The 18,164-nt window shown below is 38.4% G+C and overlaps 2 protein-coding genes across 3 annotated transcripts; one reads left to right on the top strand and one right to left on the bottom strand.

Moving 5' to 3' along the window:
- The first annotated feature begins 193 nt into the window (after window positions 1-193).
- Window positions 194-12,596, top strand: LOC149401285 (putative LRR receptor-like serine/threonine-protein kinase At1g53440). Of its 2 annotated transcripts, none has more exons than XM_089612358.1 (24): window positions 194-354; window positions 751-928; window positions 1,069-1,140; window positions 1,802-1,870; window positions 1,948-2,019; window positions 2,101-2,172; window positions 2,503-2,574; window positions 2,658-2,729; window positions 2,808-2,879; window positions 2,984-3,055; window positions 3,192-3,263; window positions 3,479-3,544; window positions 3,650-3,715; window positions 3,855-3,917; window positions 4,164-4,202; window positions 9,356-9,402; window positions 9,487-9,833; window positions 9,922-10,123; window positions 10,274-10,357; window positions 10,435-10,553; window positions 10,665-10,875; window positions 10,963-11,200; window positions 11,284-11,434; window positions 11,861-12,596. In XM_089612358.1, exons 1-24 carry the CDS (start codon window positions 252-254, stop codon window positions 12,266-12,268), a joined length of 2,967 nt encoding a protein of 988 aa, XP_089468484.1. In that variant the 5' UTR covers window positions 194-251; the 3' UTR covers window positions 12,269-12,596. The 2 variants fall into 2 exon arrangements, with proteins under 2 accessions (XP_089468484.1, XP_089468483.1); XM_089612357.1 differs by having other exon boundaries at window positions 195-354; window positions 10,226-10,357.
- Window positions 12,597-16,785: 4,189 nt separating this feature from the next.
- Window positions 16,786-17,828, bottom strand: LOC149401284 (uncharacterized). Its single transcript, XM_089610652.1, has 4 exons — window positions 17,697-17,828; window positions 17,496-17,612; window positions 17,158-17,238; window positions 16,786-17,052 (listed from the first exon to the last, which is right to left on the bottom strand). Exons 1-4 carry the CDS (start codon window positions 17,826-17,828, stop codon window positions 16,786-16,788), a joined length of 597 nt encoding a protein of 198 aa, XP_089466778.1.
- Window positions 17,829-18,164: the final 336 nt, after the last annotated feature.

Genomic DNA, 18,164 nt, shown 5'->3' with positions numbered 1-18,164 from the left:
GAAAAGCTTAATTGCAATAACAAAAAGGAAAATAAAAATATGTAAATAAATCGAGTCTGTATCTATTTACCTAATATTAAATGAAAGTTGGTCAAACAACACTTCCGAAAGTTTAAGTGTGTTAGTTTCCTAATTTAATATTGGTCTAATTTTCAGTTTTATAGTATTATTCTTCTTATCTTTAATTTAGCATACATCTCTCTCTCTCTCTCTCTCTCTCTCTCTCTCTCTCTCTCTCTCTGAACAAAATAATGGTTTTCAGGAATATACATATTGTTCCTGTAATTATCGTTTATGGATGTCTGGGTTTAAGTTTTCTGGGATCAAACGCTGAACTTCTGCCTCAAGAAGAAGGTTAGTTAAGAGCACTTGGTCTGTTAATTAATTATCAGACAGTCGTCATATTTATAATTAAGTAGTCTTGTTAATCTTTTTAAGAACGGTGTTAATATTTTTGTCAACTAGTTGGTTCAGGCGCTAAATAATTTGACAAGAAAATGAAAGGCAGATGCCTTTTATTTCATATGAAAATTAGAGGGCAGTAATTAAGTAAAATTAGAAAAATTCGAAGAATTAAATAAAATGATGTTTAAATTTTTCCTCTTTCTCTATGTTTTTAGCGAAAGAGAAAATAAAAATGTTTATGTGTGGTCATATAGATTAATTATTTTACACGCGCGCAGACACATATGTATCTATATATTAGTTATTTGCTTGATTAACAACTTTTCATTAATTTGTGGCGTGCAGTTCAAACTCTTCAAGTGATTTCGAAGAAACTACAATTGAACCGTTTTTGGAAACCCCTCAGTGAAGCTTCATGTAGAAATGGCGACTTCAATAACACAATAGTGGACGACAGAATTACGCATAATGTCACATGCAATTGTACTTATAATAATGACACGGTTTGCCACGTGGACCGAATGTAGGTTTTCCTCAAAATAATTCTCAGTGATAAATTATACATACATATATATATATATATATATATATATATATATATATGTATACATTAATACATATATGGATTGCACTACAAATGTATGTAATATAAGGGTATTGCAGCTTCTTGAAGAGTCTCAACTTAACGGGTTCCCTGCCAGAAGAATTCGGAAATCTTACGCATTTGGAAGAGCTGTGAGTAAACTATCGCTATCTAGAACTTTGGTAGCTATATAACCATAAATATTAATAGCTGTGTGAGGAAGTTAAATATACATTGGAATTTATATTGTCACATTTAGTTTTGTACACTATGAATTAAGATACTTCGAGAAAACTTGTATTTACTGAATTACATGAAGCCCGTGAACAACCTGTAAAAGGTGTTTTAGTACAAATAATGTGATTATTTATGATGAGATTGTAGCCGGTGACATCGGTATACAACATTCATTTCTGTTAATTAAAAAATTGATGTTTATTTTAGCTATTTTAAAAATATTTATGTAAATTTATCAGTATAAAACACATGCGTAATATGTCATTTGGCTCAAATTGAAGGTTTTGTGTTTTTGTTTTTGGGGTGATATTTTGCTAATTTCATACAGTTTGCATTTGAACTGTTAATGTTTTGTCGTTTACAAGTTTTTAAAGTTTCAATATATGTCGTCTCCCTCAAGAGAATTCGTCCCCATATATGTGTGGAAAAGCTTTCCCGTCCCACCAAACGCAGTCTTATTTTGGCGCCTTTTTTGGCCAATAAGTTTTTCTTTTATGTTCTAATCCTTCAAGTATCTTTAGAATCACCCATTTATACTTTCTTTTATTTTCGTTCTTGTTCGATTTCGATTAACAGTGATCTTGCTCGCAACTACATCCATGGACGAATTCCTCCGAGCTTTTCTCGTCTTCCGTTGCGAAATTTGTAAGTCCAATACCACTTGTGTCGATTCATTCGAATTCCTGGTTCGATATTAAAATCTGAATCTTTCGGTGCCCTAGGTCCCTCATGTCAAACCGACTCAGTGGTTCGATTCCTGCTGAGATCGCCAGCATTTCATCGCTGACTGAGCTGTAAGTCACGTGAGTAATCAGTCAAAAATCAAATTTCTTTTGTAGTTTGAAGAAGATTGATCTTTTTTTTTTATTTTGCAGGGTACTGGATCAAAATCAGATGGATGGAGACCTTCCTGAAGCACTCGGGGATTTAAATAATTTAGAGAAACTGTAAGACCCGACTTCTTGTTTTTTTTACCAAATTTCTTTTTTGTTGTTGAAACTAATTTGAGAAGTTTACAAGAAAAAACAATAAAATAGCTGATCATCATTGCGTAATCCTATTGCTATAGCGTAAAATTGTATGCCTTAACAACATATTACAGCGTATAAAAACCCATAGGCTTTATGTGACACTCATTTCAGACCATTTTCCATATGCAACTGCTAACCTTATCATGTTGAAAAATCAGTACCTGGGTCTCAAGAGATATCTATGGTGCTTATTGCTAGCTATGCCTTGAGGGTGATTGACTGATAACAGTTTTCTCGATCGGACAGTGTTCTCTCGTCAAATAATTTTACAGGAACATTACCGGAAACGTTCGGAAATTTAAAGAACTTAACCCAGTTGTAAGTTATATATAAAGTACAATACTTACGAGGTTTGTTTATTTTGAATTCAAAGATTCACCGTCCTCATTTCCTGACTGCAGTATGATAGACGGGAATGGAATTTCAGGAAGAATACCTGATTTTATTGGGAAGTGGACCAAAATTGAGGAACTGTAGGCGCTGCTGAGTACTTCAAAATCATTGTGTGTGTTTTTTTTTTTTTTTTTTTTGTGCTGAGTAACTCATTGCAGGAATATGCAAGGGACATCCATGGAAGGCCCAATTCCTACCAATTTATCTCTTTTGACCAACTTAAAAGAATTGTGAGGAAATCGTTTTGTATCTAGTTGTGTCATGCTCAGTTTAATGATCCAAGTGATAACAAGTTAATGCAGTATGTAAACTGATTGGCTTGAGTTTTTATTAGGAGGATATCTGATATAAAGTCGTCAGCTATAGCCTTCCCTGATCTGAGGAACTTGAAAAACTTGCAAACATTGTGAGTTTAGTATGACTTGAATTCCTGAAACAATATCTACAATCCTATACAATACTTCTGTTGTGGCTCTCTCAACTAAACAAGTCCTTGGTATCACCTTTTGTGTGTGTGTGTGTGTGTGTGTGTGTGTGTGCAGGGTGTTGAGGAACTGCTCAATCAATGGAGAAATTCCAGGCTACTTGAAGAACATTAGTGAGTTAAGAACATTGTAAGTGCTTGTGCCCATTATGACAAGAAAATTAACTGTTCCAAGATTTTTCTTTTCCTACTTCATGTTTATGGGTTTCCATTCTCTTATGTTTAAAAAACTTGATTTTTTTATCCTTTGTCTTCCTAAGAACCACCAGTTTCTGTAGCATAATACATAAACTGTATATACAATATATACATCTGATACTATAATTTTTGTTGACTTCATTGCAGAGACCTAAGCTTTAATAACTTGACTGGTGTAATTCCATGGAATCAAAGATGGGGACTGAGTAACTTGTGAGATTATCAAGCAGAAGCTCCGTTTTATTTTTATTTATCTACTTATCTGTGTGTGCTTGCCAAGTACCTGTTTGTTGAAAAAAGTGCAATACGTGGGTATAGGTTTTTGACCAGCAATTCCCTGACTGGAGAAGTACCGAGTTGGATGTACACAGAAAAAAGGCCACAGTTAGTTTACTTCTCTGTCACACGACTATGGACTCAACTTCATATGAATAGGATCGAGTTTCAGATCTCCTTCATCTATCTTTCATTGACTCTTAACTAAGACATTTAATACTAAGCTCACTCAATCCTCTACTTGCAGGGATTTATCTCACAACAACTTTAGTGGGACGCCCGAAGTCATTTGTGATGAGATGAAATATCTGTAAGATTTTTTTGGTACCTTTTTCTGACCGACCTCTTGGTTTGTTGTGGGAGGTTATGAATTGGTCTGGAGAGCGTTTTGCTCTCTCTTTTTGTAAATTGGCACTTTTAGCCTGTTAATATAAGATTCTTGTTTCAAAAAAAATATATATCTGTAAGATTATTTATGAACAAATTTTTCCAAGTGTCCATAGACTGGATTGGCACCTATGCTTTTTAACATTTGCGGGGTGTGTGTGTGTAACAGGAATCTAGTTTCAAGCTACCCATCTTCTCCTAATGCAAGGTAAGTGTCTCATTATTACTTGCTTCTGTGTAGTCTTGATTATCGAGTTGTTTTTATTAGGATTCTGGGTTTTAGTTTTTGTATTTGGTTTAGTTTTGGTCTAGTTTGTTTCTTTAGTCCTAAGTAATCTTTTAAACGCTTGTTATAAGATTATTAGGTTTTATTGTTTTACCTTTTTGCCCTTCACTTAAACAATCAAGTAAGGTCTTTTATGTCATTTTCTCTTTACTCTTGTACGCTTAAATTGGGTCTTCGTCCCCAATTCTCAATCAATGAAAGAGTTTTTCTAGTTTTATTTTTCTCTATTTCATCTCTTTGAGCTTTCTCTTCTGCGATTCGATCGTAAAATGGTATCAGAGCATAGTCCGCAAATCGCGTTCTGATCAAATCACCATAGAAACTAATCTTTTCTTTCTCTCTCCTTTTCCTTCTTCATCTTTCTCAAAATGTCGAGTGAAGAAGCTTTTAGCGGAGAAAGATCCGTGATTGGAGTCATATCTCGAAAGGCCTCAATCGATGAAGCGATTGATCCTTTTTTCTTGCATCATACTGATTCGCCAGGAATGATCTTGGTGACGCAACAAATGAATGGTGAGAATTTTCATTCATGGAGTCGATCGATGAAGATGGGTCTGCAGATCAAGAATAAGCTAGGTTTTATCGATGGCTCAATTTCGAAACCTGATGATTCTGATCTGGCTCGTCTCAACTCCTGGAGAAGGAACAATAACATTGTGATCGCCTGGATCCTAAATTCGTGTGCAAAGGAAATCTCCTCGAGTGTGACCTATGGAGATTCAGCGATGGACATTTGGAAAGATCTACAAGAGAGGTATGAGCAAAGCAATGGTCCAAGAATCTTTGAGCTGCGTCGAGAGATCATGAACTTGGTACAAGATCAAATGACAGTGGGAGTGTACTACACCAAATTGAAGATCCTTTGGGAAGAGTTGAGCAATTACAAGCCGCCGTGTACCTGTTCTTGTGGAGGATCGAAAGAACTCAGCAACTTCATGACCAGCGAGTATGTGATGAAGTTCTTGATGGGACTCAACGACTCCTTCAGCACTGTGCGTGGTCAGATCCTTCTCATGGATCCTTTACCGCCGATCAAAATGGTTTTCTCGATGGTTTGTCAGGATGAAAAGCAAAGGTCAGTGAGCTCCGACTCCTCATCAGGCCAAGATCAATCCAATCCCATGGCAATGGCTGTGAATGACCAAAAGAAGCTCAACAAGAAGGATCGTCCGATGTGCACTCACTGCAAGATGTCAGGTCATGCAATTGACAAATGTTACAAATTACATGGTTATCCAACCGGATATAAGCCTAAGTCAAAGAACCAAGCGAATGTTGCTGAAGGATCTCTCAACAATCAAGACTCCAAGACAAGATCAACACCAAGCCTTACCAATGACCAGATTCACCAGATCATCAACATGCTGTCAAATCAATTCGCTGCTCCAATAGGACTTGAAGGCCATACAAACATCAACATGACAACCTTCCACACAGGTTCATGCCTTTATAATAAAGATCAGGTCGTGTCTCTAATTTTAGCACTAGATGGATTCTTGATTCAGGAGCTACTCGTCACATTTGTTCCAATAAGTCTCTTTCAGAGCATGAAAGCTCTACATAATTCTACTGTCACCTTACCTAATCATACAGTCATTCCTGTTTTTTTACTGTGGTGACATTCATATCAGTAGAGATCTTGTGCTGAAAGATGCCTTATTGGTATATGATTTCAAGTTTAATTTGATATCTGTTCACTGGTTGACACAAGATCCCTCTATTGTTATATCATTCTCACATGATTTATTTGAAATCCAAGACGCCTTGAAGAGGAAGACGATTGGCAGGGGTGAGACACATGAAGGCTTGTATGTGCTCTCAGATGACTCAGACTCTCAGATCAACAACGTCACTTCTCAGACTTGGCACAATAGGCTTGGACATCTATCTTTTAAAAGATTTGAATCTTTAAAACATAGGCTGTCTTACATTTCCTGCAATAAGAATGTTCCTTGTTACATTTGCCCTCTTGCTAAGCAACGTAGATTACCTTTTCATAGCAATATTAATCTCTCTAAAAATATCTTTGATCTTGTGGACTTTGATATCTGGAGACCAAACTCAGTTACTTCACACACAGGTTTCAGATTTTTTCTCAACTCTTGTAGATGATTAGAGCAGATTTTGCTGGGTGTTTCTCATCAGAAATAAATCTAATGTTCACAAGATTCTCCCTAGATTTTGTGCTATGGTTACTAATCATTTTTCTTGTACTATCAAGCATTTCAGATCTGATAATGCCAAAGAATTAGTCTTTTCTGACTTTTTCTCAAAGCTGGGTGTTTTACATCAGTTTTCCTGTGTTGAAACACATCAACAAAATTCAGTGATTGAGAGGAAACACCAGCACTTATTAAATGTCGCTCGTTCCTTATACTTTCAATCTCAAATTCCCATTGTTTACTGGTATGAATGTGTGATGACTGCTGTCTATTTGATAAATAGAACTCCTACACCTCTTTTGTCTAAAAAATGTGCTTATGAGCTTTTGTTTCATAAACCAGTGGATTATGATTTTTTACGGGTGTTTGGATGTCTAGCTTTTGCTTCAACTTTGCAGGCACATCGCACAAAATTCCAACCACGTGCACGGAAATGCGTGTTCATTGGTTATACCCCCGAGGTTAAGGGTTACAAATTTTTCGATTTCATACTATTCAGTCTAAGTTTAATTCTATTGACCCTTTCCCTGACATTGTTCTACCTATGCCAAACCTTGATCATACAGATATTAATTCTAATGATCAAATACATATGAAGGAAATACAACAACCTGCACAGGACATTCCAACACCACATTCCTCAGAAGATCAAGAACTACATGATGATCCAGATGACACAATGCCATCTACATCTGAGTCCCCTATCACAAATGAGGCCATTATTAGAAAATCTGGACGTCCACGTGCACCTCCCACACGCCTCAAAGACTACCATTGTAATCTCACAAGTTCCAAATCAGTTGTACAACTTCCTTCACCACATCATATCTCAAATTTTCGCGCTTGTGATGGTTTATCTGAGCATTTTCAAAACTTTATCCTATCTGTTTCTGCTCATTATCAGCCTCAATATTATCATCAAGCCTGTAAATATCCACATTGGAGACAGGCAATGGCTGATGAATTAGCAGGTATGGAGGAAAACTACACCTGGTCCATTGTTCCTCTGCCACAGGGCAAGAAATCTATTGGTTGCCTGTGGGTTTATACCAATAAATTCAACTCAGACGGGTCACTAGCTCGTCACAAAGCACGTTTGGTAGCTAAAGGTTATAACCAGAGAGAAGGAGTTTATTTTATTGACACATTCTCTCCGGTGGCAAAACTTATTACTGTCAAAGTACTCTTAGCCTTGTCAGCTTCTCAAAATTGCTTTCTTGTTCAGTTGGACATCAACAATGCCTTTTTAAATGGTGAATTATTTGAGGAAGTATACATGGACTTACCTTTGGGTTATGATAAACAGGGGGAGCAAAGGAATGATGGGCCTAAACGTGTTTGTAAACTTCACAAGTCGATTTATGGGCTTAAACAAGCCTCTAAATCCAAGTCTGACTACTCCCTTTTTACACGTGGTGATGGAACTAAGTTTGTTGCCATTCTTTTATATGTTGGTGATATCATTGTGGCAGGTCCAAATCTAGATGAAATTGCCCTGGTCAAACAGTTTATTCATTCCAAGTTCAAACTGAGGGACTTAGGTCCTCTAGTATTTCCTTGGTATTGAAGTGGCAAGGTCTGCCTTAGGCATTGTCATCAGTCAAAGACAATATGCCTTGCAGTTTTTGGAAGACTATGGATTCCTTGACTCTAAACCTGTCACTACTCCTATGAACCCCAGAGTTACTTTGAATTCTGAAGATGGGGTTCTGTTGGCTGATGTTACTCATTATAGGAGTCTTATTGGTCGCTTGTTATATTTGACCATTTTTAGGCCTAATATTACATATTCAGTTCATGCCTTGAGTCAATTCTTACAAGCTCCTCGCGATACACACTTGCAGGCAGTTCATCACTTACTAAGGTACATCAAGGGTGCTCGTGGACAAGGCATTTTTTATGCGGCGGATTCTTCAACACAGATCAAGGGATTCTCTGATGTTGATTGGGGAACTTGAACGGATACTCGAAGATCTATTACGGGATTTTGCATCTTCATTGGTGACTCACTCATTGCTTGGCGATCCAAGAAGCAGAGTACAATCTCGCGGTCTTCAGCTGAGGCAGAATATCGAGCCATGGCATCAATCACCAGTGAACTTATATGGTTGTAGCAATTGATACGTGACTTCCATGCCACTCAGAGCGGTACAATATTTCTTTTCTGCAACCAAGCAGCGGTTGACATTGCATCGAATCCTGCGTTCCATGAACAGACAAAACACATAAAGATTGACCTCTATTTTGTCCGAGATCATGTGCAGCGTGGAAACATCAAGCTGTTACCAGTTCGCACACAAAACCAACTGGCCGATGCATTTACAAAACCGCTTCCTTCTCCAGCTCTGCGACTTATCATGTCCAAGCTGTCACTCAAGGATCTCTTTCGTCCACCTTGAGGGGGAGTATTAGGATTCTGGGTTTTAGTTTTTGTATTTGGTTTAGTTTGTTTCGTTAGTCCTAAGTAATCTTTTAAACGTTTGTTATAAGATTATTAGGTTTTATTGTTTTACCTTTTTTCCCTTCACTTAAACAATTAAGGTCTTTTATGTAATTTTCTCTTTACTCTTGTACGCTTAAATTGGGTCTTCGTCCCCAATTCTCAATCAATGAAACAGTTTTTCTAGTTTTCTTTTTCTCTATTTCATCTCTTCGAGCTTTCTCTTCTGTGATTCGATCGTAAAATTTTTAGGTCTGTTTAGTGGTAGGACACACCGCATAATTTTGTTATACATTACCCCAATTGTTGGAATTATCTTTCTACACATACCAATCCCACTTCAAATATAAGTTTCATAAGTCGGAACATCAATTCGTGCATGTATGTGGTAGTATCTCGTGTATTGTATGTTACATAAATGTATATACATTTTCATACATATCTTATGACCAAAATTCAAATCCTGTAAGCAGCTCATGGTGCTTCAAGAGGGACCTTCCTTGCCTATCGGGACAACGGTGTAAGAAGATTTTTAAATTCAATTATAATGGATCATCTAGTCCAATTGACATATATGCTAATTTATTCCCCGTCGTACTTGCAGTTGATTCTTTGTTCATCAACTGTGGAGGTGAAAGAGTTGATGACTATCAAGAAGACAGAACCGCTGGTGGGCCATCGTACTTTTCTTCATCAGACAGATGGGCTTATAGTCTTACTGGGTCTTATAGGGAGTCCACAAGTTCAAAAGGACCATACATTCAGTCTTCCGACCAACCGTCTCTCAGAATCTTCCAAACAGCTCGCATTGCCCCAATATCACTCAAGTATTATGGGCGTTGCCTGAGACAAGGCAGCTATAAAGTGACGCTACACTTTGCTGAAATAATGTTCACCGACGATCAGACATATAGCAGTCTTGGCAGGCGCATTTTCGATATATCAATCCAAGTGAGTATCTAATTTTGACCCCCTATAAATGTCAACTTTTGAAGAGCGAAATTTTCTATCGCAAGAAAGTAAATGTTTGAACGAACAGGGAAAGTTACGTGCAAAGGATTTCAATATTGTGGAGAAGGCTGGCGGTGTTAACAAAGGCTATAATGAGACATTTAGCGATATTATTGTTGATGGTGGAACTCTAGAGATCCACTTATACTGGGCTGGAAAAGGGACTACAGTAATTCCTTTCGATGGTGGCGTATATGGACCTCTTATATCGGCTATTAGCATGACAGCAAGTAATTTCGCCTCCTATCTTTGGCTTCACTTTTCTCCAGTATCTCAATATATATATATATATATATATATATATATATATATATATATATATATATTTGCAGATAAGGACTGGAGAGGCTTATCTGCTGGAACTATTATTGGCATTGCAGTGCTGTCATGTGTTTTGGTCACACTGGCATTATTTGCGCTTCGAATGATGGGATATTTAGGCAGGAAAGACCTTGAAGATGAAGGTAGGAATAATTTACACTTCCACTGCTTCGCATGTGCGATTTTTTATTTTTATTGATTTAAACTAATACTCTTGTAGAACTACGTGGATTAGAGCTTCAGACTGGATACTTTTCATTGAGACAGATTAAATCTGCCACTGGTAACTTTGACTCTGCAAATAAGATTGGCGAAGGAGGGTTTGGACCAGTCTTCAAGGTATCCAAAAAGTTTACGAGTATTGGTAATACATGTAAACACTTCCGTTTAGGAAAAAAAATAATCGGTATCACTGTTTGATATTGATATAAGCTGTTTGAATTTTTTTAGGGTGTGCTTCCAAATGGCTTGGTAATTGCAGTCAAGCAGCTCTCGGCCAAATCAAAGCAGGGAAACCGTGAATTCTTGAATGAGATAGGCATGATATCGGCATTGCAGCACACTAATCTCGTAAGACTGCATGGTTGCTGTATCGAAGGAAAGCAATTGCTACTCGTGTATGAATACCTGGAAAACAATAGTCTTGCCCGTGCACTTTTTGGTACTTTTTGAACATCTTTAATTCAATTTCGTAGTTTCTAGGTTTGGATAAAAATTGTCTTCTCTCACTCGCCGTCTGGTTTAATAGGACCCGAGGAACACCAAATGCATCTAGACTGGTCAACCAGACAAAATATATGTTTGGGGATAGCGAAAGGATTAGTGTACCTCCATGAGGAGTCAGCTTTGAAAATTGTTCACAGAGATATAAAAGCAACTAATGTTCTTCTTGACAAGGATCTAAATGCCAAGATTTCGGATTTTGGTTTGGCCAAACTTGACGAGGAAGAGAATACCCACATCAGTACACGAATTGCTGGAACGATGTACATTTTCTTTCCTGTATATTTTAGTTGCCTAGTTCTGAAGATAATTACATGGCAATATCGTGTAATGTATTTCTCTGCAGTGGTTACATGGCCCCCGAATACGCAACAAGAGGTTACCTTACTGACAAGGCAGATGTTTACAGCTTCGGAGTTGTAGCTTTAGAGATCGCCAGTGGGAAGAGCAACACTAATTACAGGCCAAAAGAGGAGTTTGTATATCTTCTTGATTGGGTAAGTTATATCGCACACCTTAGCTCAGTGTAACGGTTTTTGTGACCTAAACGGGTTTCGGCCAACAGGCCTGAAATACCCGCGGTGCGATAAAATATGATATTCAAACTATATTTTTCGTATTTCCGCCTTGAGTTTTGTCACTTTCTCTTAGGTGTTTCTACTAGTTTTCGAATACTCTTTAATTGTAACATATTTTTTTGATATAGTGAACTTCTCTCTACTGCCTTGTGTTCTGTTTGTTTATTTTATATATACTGTATACTGGATAAATGTCATTAATTTCTAACACATAATTGGGAATCCAAAACATCTTAAATTTCTCGGTTCAGCTTTACCTATTGGCACCCGTGTAACTTTTAGCTCAAGTCATATTTCAGAGGTGCTAACTGTTTGTTTCTGTTATGTATGAAATTGTATCTAAAGGCTTGTGTCAAGCAAGAACAAGGGGAGCTCTTAGAACTCGTGGACCCAAGGCTTGGGTCAAACTACTCAAAGAAAGAGGCCATGGCTATGCTAAACTTGGCTCTCTTGTGCACCAACCAGTCTCCCTCTCTCCGACCATCCATGTCCTCTGTGGTCGCCATGCTCGAAGGCAAAGCTCCAATCAAAGCACCGGAAATCAAACGCAGCTCGACGGACAGCATGGTGAGGCTCAAAGCGTTTGAGAAGCTGGCGTTTGAAAGCCAAACTGACTTCTCATCGTACTCGAACGACAGCGAACAAGTAGTCATGTCCATGGACGCGCCATGGAACGATTCATCGGTTTCTAACCAGAGCAAAGATGGTCGCCATGAAAGTTCTTCCTCTGCATCAGCGAAGCACCTTGAATAAGTAGATATATTTACTTTACGAGTTTGGAAGGCGGTCTCTTATTTCTTTTTTGGCACAATGGCCCTTATCTTGTGGAAACGTGGCACCCGTGACCCTTTCGCGCAATCTCGTCAATTATTATTCATCGAATATCATTCACTGTTATTGTTATATATTTATTTAACAACAGAAAAATATTATGCATTCATTGTATCACACTATAGAACCGCAGGACGGTTAATAATGTTGCAGTTGTATAAACGTTTTTGGTTTAAATCTCCAAGTGTCCGCTGTCCAAGCCTCTGTGACATTGTCATTATTATTTTGGTCTAAAGTGGTCAATTTATATGATTTTGTTAGGACTTAAATCCATCAGTTTTCGGTTACGTACGTTAGAATAATGTTTGTATATTGTTCTAATAACTGATAAATTGTATAAATAGACTATTTTACTTATATATATATAAATATATATATATAGAGAGAGAGAGAGCGCTCAAGGTTAAAACATATTTCATCACAGCCCTCCATCTGACGGGTCGCCCAAGTAAGTATTTTAAAGGAAAAGGCCGAATCTGTTAGTCGTTGATGACCCATTTATTATTCTCAACTAAAATGCTAATTTTGACAATTCTATTAGTGAAAAGAGAGTATTTTGTATCCATTTTTTACCCTCTTCTTTTTTTATATACTTTTTTTCTAAATTTTTTTTCTCTGATTCTCGTATGTGTCAATAAATCTGGGTTTGTTTGACGATTTGTTGACATATATGTCAACAAATGGCACAATTTGTTGACATGTTAACAAATGACATAATTTATTGATATATATGTCAACAAATGACATGATTTGTTGACAGAAAGCCCGAGCAGCGAGCCTTCATCGTACTTGTATATTGTATATGATATTTTTAATGCATCTAGTATAAATTTGTCAATGATTAAAAAAAATAACATATCTCGTTGATATATTTGTCAACAAACGAAACGATTTGTTGACATGTATATTAACAAACAAACGAAACGAAAATCGTTGACATGTATGTCAACAAATCTGGGCTTGTTTGACGATTTGTTCACATATATGTCAACAAACGTGTCACGACCCGTGAGCGACAGCTCGCCAACGAACCGCGACTGATCAACTCAAATCTGTATATAACTCTTAATATAAACACATACATTAAACAAAATATCACATAAGAGTTGCGAAAACCCGGGGTGATTTTTCGCTTTTACAACTTAGAGTCTTATAGCGACTCCTATACATATACGTTCCGGAACGTTTTTACATAATTAATGAATCTCTGGTTACCCCATAGCCTATAGGTCAAGGCGATACGCGCTCGGTCTCGGTCTACAACTCCGCCTCTTGCTCACGAGCTTCCCCTTATCTACATGACCAAGGGTCATAAAATTATGAGTCGGGTGACTCAGTAAGTAGGAGTCTATCTAGGAAAGAAAATAAACTAAATGCCATGTGACGTGTAAACAAGCATACAAGAATGCAGAATGAGCGCTAGATGCAGCTAGATTCTCAGACTAGAGCATGACTGACGCGTGAGCACACTCTACCTACATACTTGCCGCTCCACCAGATCGTGCATCCTCTCCTGCTACGATCTCTAGAACGACAGGAAATCAGCATCAGACCTCGAGCAACGATCTTACGGTGGCTTGGGTGTTTTAAAACTGTCTGGGATCCACTAGTGGTACCATCTTCATCTAACGTCGGCGCATGTGTGCCGCCTTGGCATGACAACAAGATCACTCGAGGTGGCTGCTCATTGCTGAATGAGTTCACTCTAGGCGACTGTCCATTACCATCGGGTTCGCTCATGGCGACTGCTCATTATCATTGGGTTCGCTTGAGGCGACTGCCCTTTACCATCGGGTTCGCTCGAGGCGTCTTCCCGTATTGTTGAGTTCTTCCCAGTTTTGAGTACTCAGCGCCATACAGACTACCTTGGTCTGCCACATACACAAGTCGTTGACTTGTGGGTACCACCGACAACCGTTCAATTAAGGTTCGGATACCCTGCAGCACGCAGAGTATACATCTATACTACTACAAGAGAGCATCTCGGGATAAACCCCAAAAGAATTAATGTTTCTCTTTCGTGATCGTTAAGTGCTTTAGGAAGAAGACTCGGGATGTGACTCCCGGTACTTCCACCCTTGGTTCGAATCCAATAGTTTGATTTATGCTCTCCCGTCACCCTTGATCTAACCTATCCACTACGGTTAACAGAGGGATCTAAAAAAACAAGATAACATCGTGGCTAGTTCAAGTTAGCGTTTGAACCTCACGGGCAAAACCCGAGTCTACATTTTCAAGAAAGATGGCCGAAGCCTTAATCTTATTAGTGTGTTTGTTTTAAGGTTTTCACTTACTCTTGTTTACTAACACATAAGATGCACGTAAAACGGGGTTATCCTAGGTAAGTAGTTGACCTATGTCTCCACATTTGCCCAGAATAGCTCGACGGAAACTCGCTATGTCTTGGCTTCGATACGCTCGATTCCTCCGTCTCTCACTCGTCTTGATCCAATCTATGAATAAGCTGTGAAATCCAGAAAAATGAGCATCGAGTCAAAACATAATACCGATTCCCGACTCGAATCCTAAAAACTAGATTCTCAGTCTCACTTCGAGATCCGAGAAATTCCCGACCTAAACAACGAACCAACATGTCACAAAGTCATTAAACTTGTCACAAAATCATTAAACTTTTCAATAAAACCAACTAAAAAACATCCCACAAAAACAGTTCATCAATTCGGTATTCCCAGTTTTCCAGCTATGAACTACAAATTTCAAAAATTTATATCTCACTCAATTCTTAACGGAATTACACGTTCTTGGATGTTTCAGAAACCTCATAACGTCTATTATCCAGGAAAAATATCAACAAATCCAAACTTAACTCGTATTGACCTGCCCACGTCAATTTACAGAGGCTATTCACAACAAATTGTTTTTCAAAATTCCGACCAAACTCAAGAACTTAACACAACCAATCCAATTCTCAACCTAAATGAGCACCAAAACAAGTCCAATATCACTTCAATTCCACGAATCAAGCTCAGAAATCAAAAGCCCCAATTCCAAACTAAGAACCCTAATTTCCAAAAATCCATTCGGGGGAAAAGGTTTCCTCACCTTGATTCGTGAAATTACTTGACCCCGGTGCTTCCTTGTTCTCTTCCCGGCGTTTTTCCCTTGGTTCGGCGTCTCGGTGGCTCGCACCGGCTGTGGCTCATCTCAGTCGGAGCGCGCGCACAAGCTGGAGGCGCGGTCTTGGTGGCGCACGGGGAAGAAAGAAGAACAAGGGTGAAGATGAAGATGGGTGATGGTGATGATGGCCGGATGTTGTTGAGCTTGGTTGTTTGGTTTTTTTTTTTTTTTCTTTTCTTGTTCCTCTTGCAGACTCGCAAGGGGGAGAAGAAGAAAGAAGAAGATAAGGAGAAGAGAATGAAGAAGAAAAAAAACTACATATATGATTAAGTTTTCGGAATTTATTCATTAAATCCCTCCTTTCATTCTCTATCTCAAACTGACTCCACTTTCGAAATACATTTCAAATGAGTCCTGAATATTGTTACAATTATATCCTTCATCACATAATTATTTAATTAAATCTGTGACCGGTCGGATTTTAATTATATGATTAAACCGAGAATTTTCTCATTCGTTCTCGATTAATTTAAATATATTTAAGGTTTCTCGGAAATAATTCTCGTCCTTGAGAATTTATTTCTTAAATTAAATTTCGGAATATTTCTTCGAAAAATAATTTATTATTCGAGACGAACTCGATAAATCCTTTATTTATTCTGAGATTTTTCATTACCTTAAAATAATTAAAATTAATTCAATAAACTTATATGACCATAATTCATTCAAGAATTTTAATTGTAACAAACGGAAGCTCGTTTATTAAACGTGAATTTACAAGTCGAGAGATTCAAAATTTATCATTTACAATCACTACCCCCTTAAAAGAGTTTCGTTCTCGAAAGTTAGAACAGAGCAGGGTATTTCTTTTGCATCTCACTCTCGAGCTCTCAGGTGTCTTCTTCTACAGCGTGCCTCTTCCACAATACCTTGACCAAAGGGATGGTCTTGTTTCTCAAAAGTTTATCCTTGCGATCAAGAATCGAAACAGTTGGCTCTTCATATCTAACTTCAGGAGAGATCTAAACATCTTGCTCTTGTAGAATATGTGAAGGGTCAGACACGTACTTCCATAGCATGGACACGTGAAACGCATCATTGAGGTTGGACATGGATGGCGGTAACGCCAAGCGATAAGTTGTCTTACCTACACGCTCAAAGATTTCAAAAGGTCCAACATACCTCGGACTGAGCTTTCCTTTCTTTCCAAACCTCATCACACCTTGCATAGGTGAGATTTTCAGAAAAACTTTCTCTCCTGCTTCGAACTCTAGAGGCCTCATATGCCTGTCAGCGTAGTTCTTCTGATGACTCTGGGACGTCTTCATTCGAGCTTGGATTTTCTTAATCGCTTCAGTGGTCTACTCTAGCATTTCAGGTCCAATAAATTTGCTCTCACCAGCTTCATCCCAGTGAACTAGAGAGCGACACTTCCGTCCATACAAAGCTTCGTACGGCGCCATACCGATCGTCGCTTGATAGTTGTTGTTGTACGAGAACTCAACTAGCGGAAGGTAACGACTCCACGAGACCTGGAAGTCTAACACATAAGCTCGAAGCATATCTTCCAACGCTTGGATCGTTCGTTCGCTTTGACCCTCGGTTTGGGGTTTAAAAGCAGTACTACGCTTCAAACAAGTCCCCAAGTTCTCATGTAGACTATTTCAAAACTTGGATGTGAAGCGAGCACCACAATAAAAAACAATCGAGCTAGGAATTCCATGGAGACGTACAATATCCTTTATATAGAGTTTAGCGAACTTATCCATGGTGTGAGTAGTCTTGATGGACAGAAAATGAGCTGACTTGGCAACCTGTCGACAATGACCCAAACTGAGTCGTGACCAGCTATGGTTTTTGGCAAACCCGATACGAAATCCATCGTTATTTGCTCCCACTTCCACTATGGAATCTCAAGTGGTTGGAACATTCCAGCTGGTTTATGATGATTTTCCTTAACTTGTTGACATGTTAGGCACTTCTGGACGAACTCAGCTACATCTTTCTTCATTCTTGGCTACCAATGCACCTTTTTCAAGTTTTGATACATCTTTGTCACACATGGATGTACCGAATATGGTGTCTCATGAGCTTCTTCCATCAACTGCTTCCTGACTTCCTCATTGGATGGCACATAAACTATTCCATTGCATCTCAGAATTTCGTTCTCATCCAACTTCAAGTTACCCTATTTACCGTTTTGAGCCTTAAACATCTTCCCAAGAAGATATTCGTCTGCGTACTAAGCATCTTTGATCTGCTCGAGCAATACTGGACGTATGCTAAGAGCGGCTAACCTACTTGTTAAGAACGCTACAGACTTGCGACTGAGAGCATCTGCTGCCTTATTGGCCTTACCAAGGTGATATTGCAAATCAAAGTTGTAGTCGTGCAGGAGTTCCATTCAACATCGTTGGCGCATGTTCAACTCCTTCTGAATGAAGAGATACTTTAACGTCTTGTGATCTGTATAGATGTCGCAATGAACTCTGTATAGGTAATGTTGCCATATCTTTAGCGCAAACACTACTGTCGCAAGTTCTAGATCATGAGTAGGATACTGAGTCTCATAATCTTTCAGCTGTCGTGCGGTGTATGCGATGACTTTCCTGTGCTGCATCAAAACTGCGCCCAAACCTTGCTTAGACGCATCGCAGTTATTGGCAAATCCGTCAATTCCTAGTGGAATGGTGAGCACTGGCGTGGTTGTCAACTTGTTCTTCAGCTCTTGGAAGCTCTT

This window comes from Urtica dioica, chromosome 4 (genome assembly GCF_054948205.1).
Source record: "Urtica dioica subsp. dioica isolate 48M chromosome 4, U.dioica_male_clone48M_v1_H2, whole genome shotgun sequence".
NCBI classification, from domain to species: Eukaryota; Viridiplantae; Streptophyta; class Magnoliopsida; order Rosales; family Urticaceae; genus Urtica; species Urtica dioica.
This window is presented reverse-complemented; position numbering and strand designations above follow the sequence as displayed.

Coding starts and splice junctions, on each gene's coding strand:
- LOC149401285 (XM_089612357.1), top strand. CDS start 252: ATGGTTTTCAGGAATATACATATTGTTCCTGTAATTATCGTTTATGGA. Junction 1,871..1,947: donor CGTCTTCCGTTGCGAAATTT/GTAAGTCCAATA, acceptor TCGGTGCCCTAG/GTCCCTCATGTCAAACCGAC. Junction 3,545..3,649: donor AGATGGGGACTGAGTAACTT/GTGAGATTATCA, acceptor ACGTGGGTATAG/GTTTTTGACCAGCAATTCCC.
- LOC149401284 (XM_089610652.1), bottom strand. CDS start 17,828: ATGGAACTCCTGCACGACTACAACTTTGATTTGCAATATCACCTTGGT. Junction 17,613..17,696: donor CCGCTCTTAGCATACGTCCA/GTATTGCTCGAG, acceptor AACGGTAAATAG/GGTAACTTGAAGTTGGATGA. Junction 17,239..17,495: donor CTCATGAGACACCATATTCG/GTACATCCATGT, acceptor CATTGTCGACAG/GTTGCCAAGTCAGCTCATTT.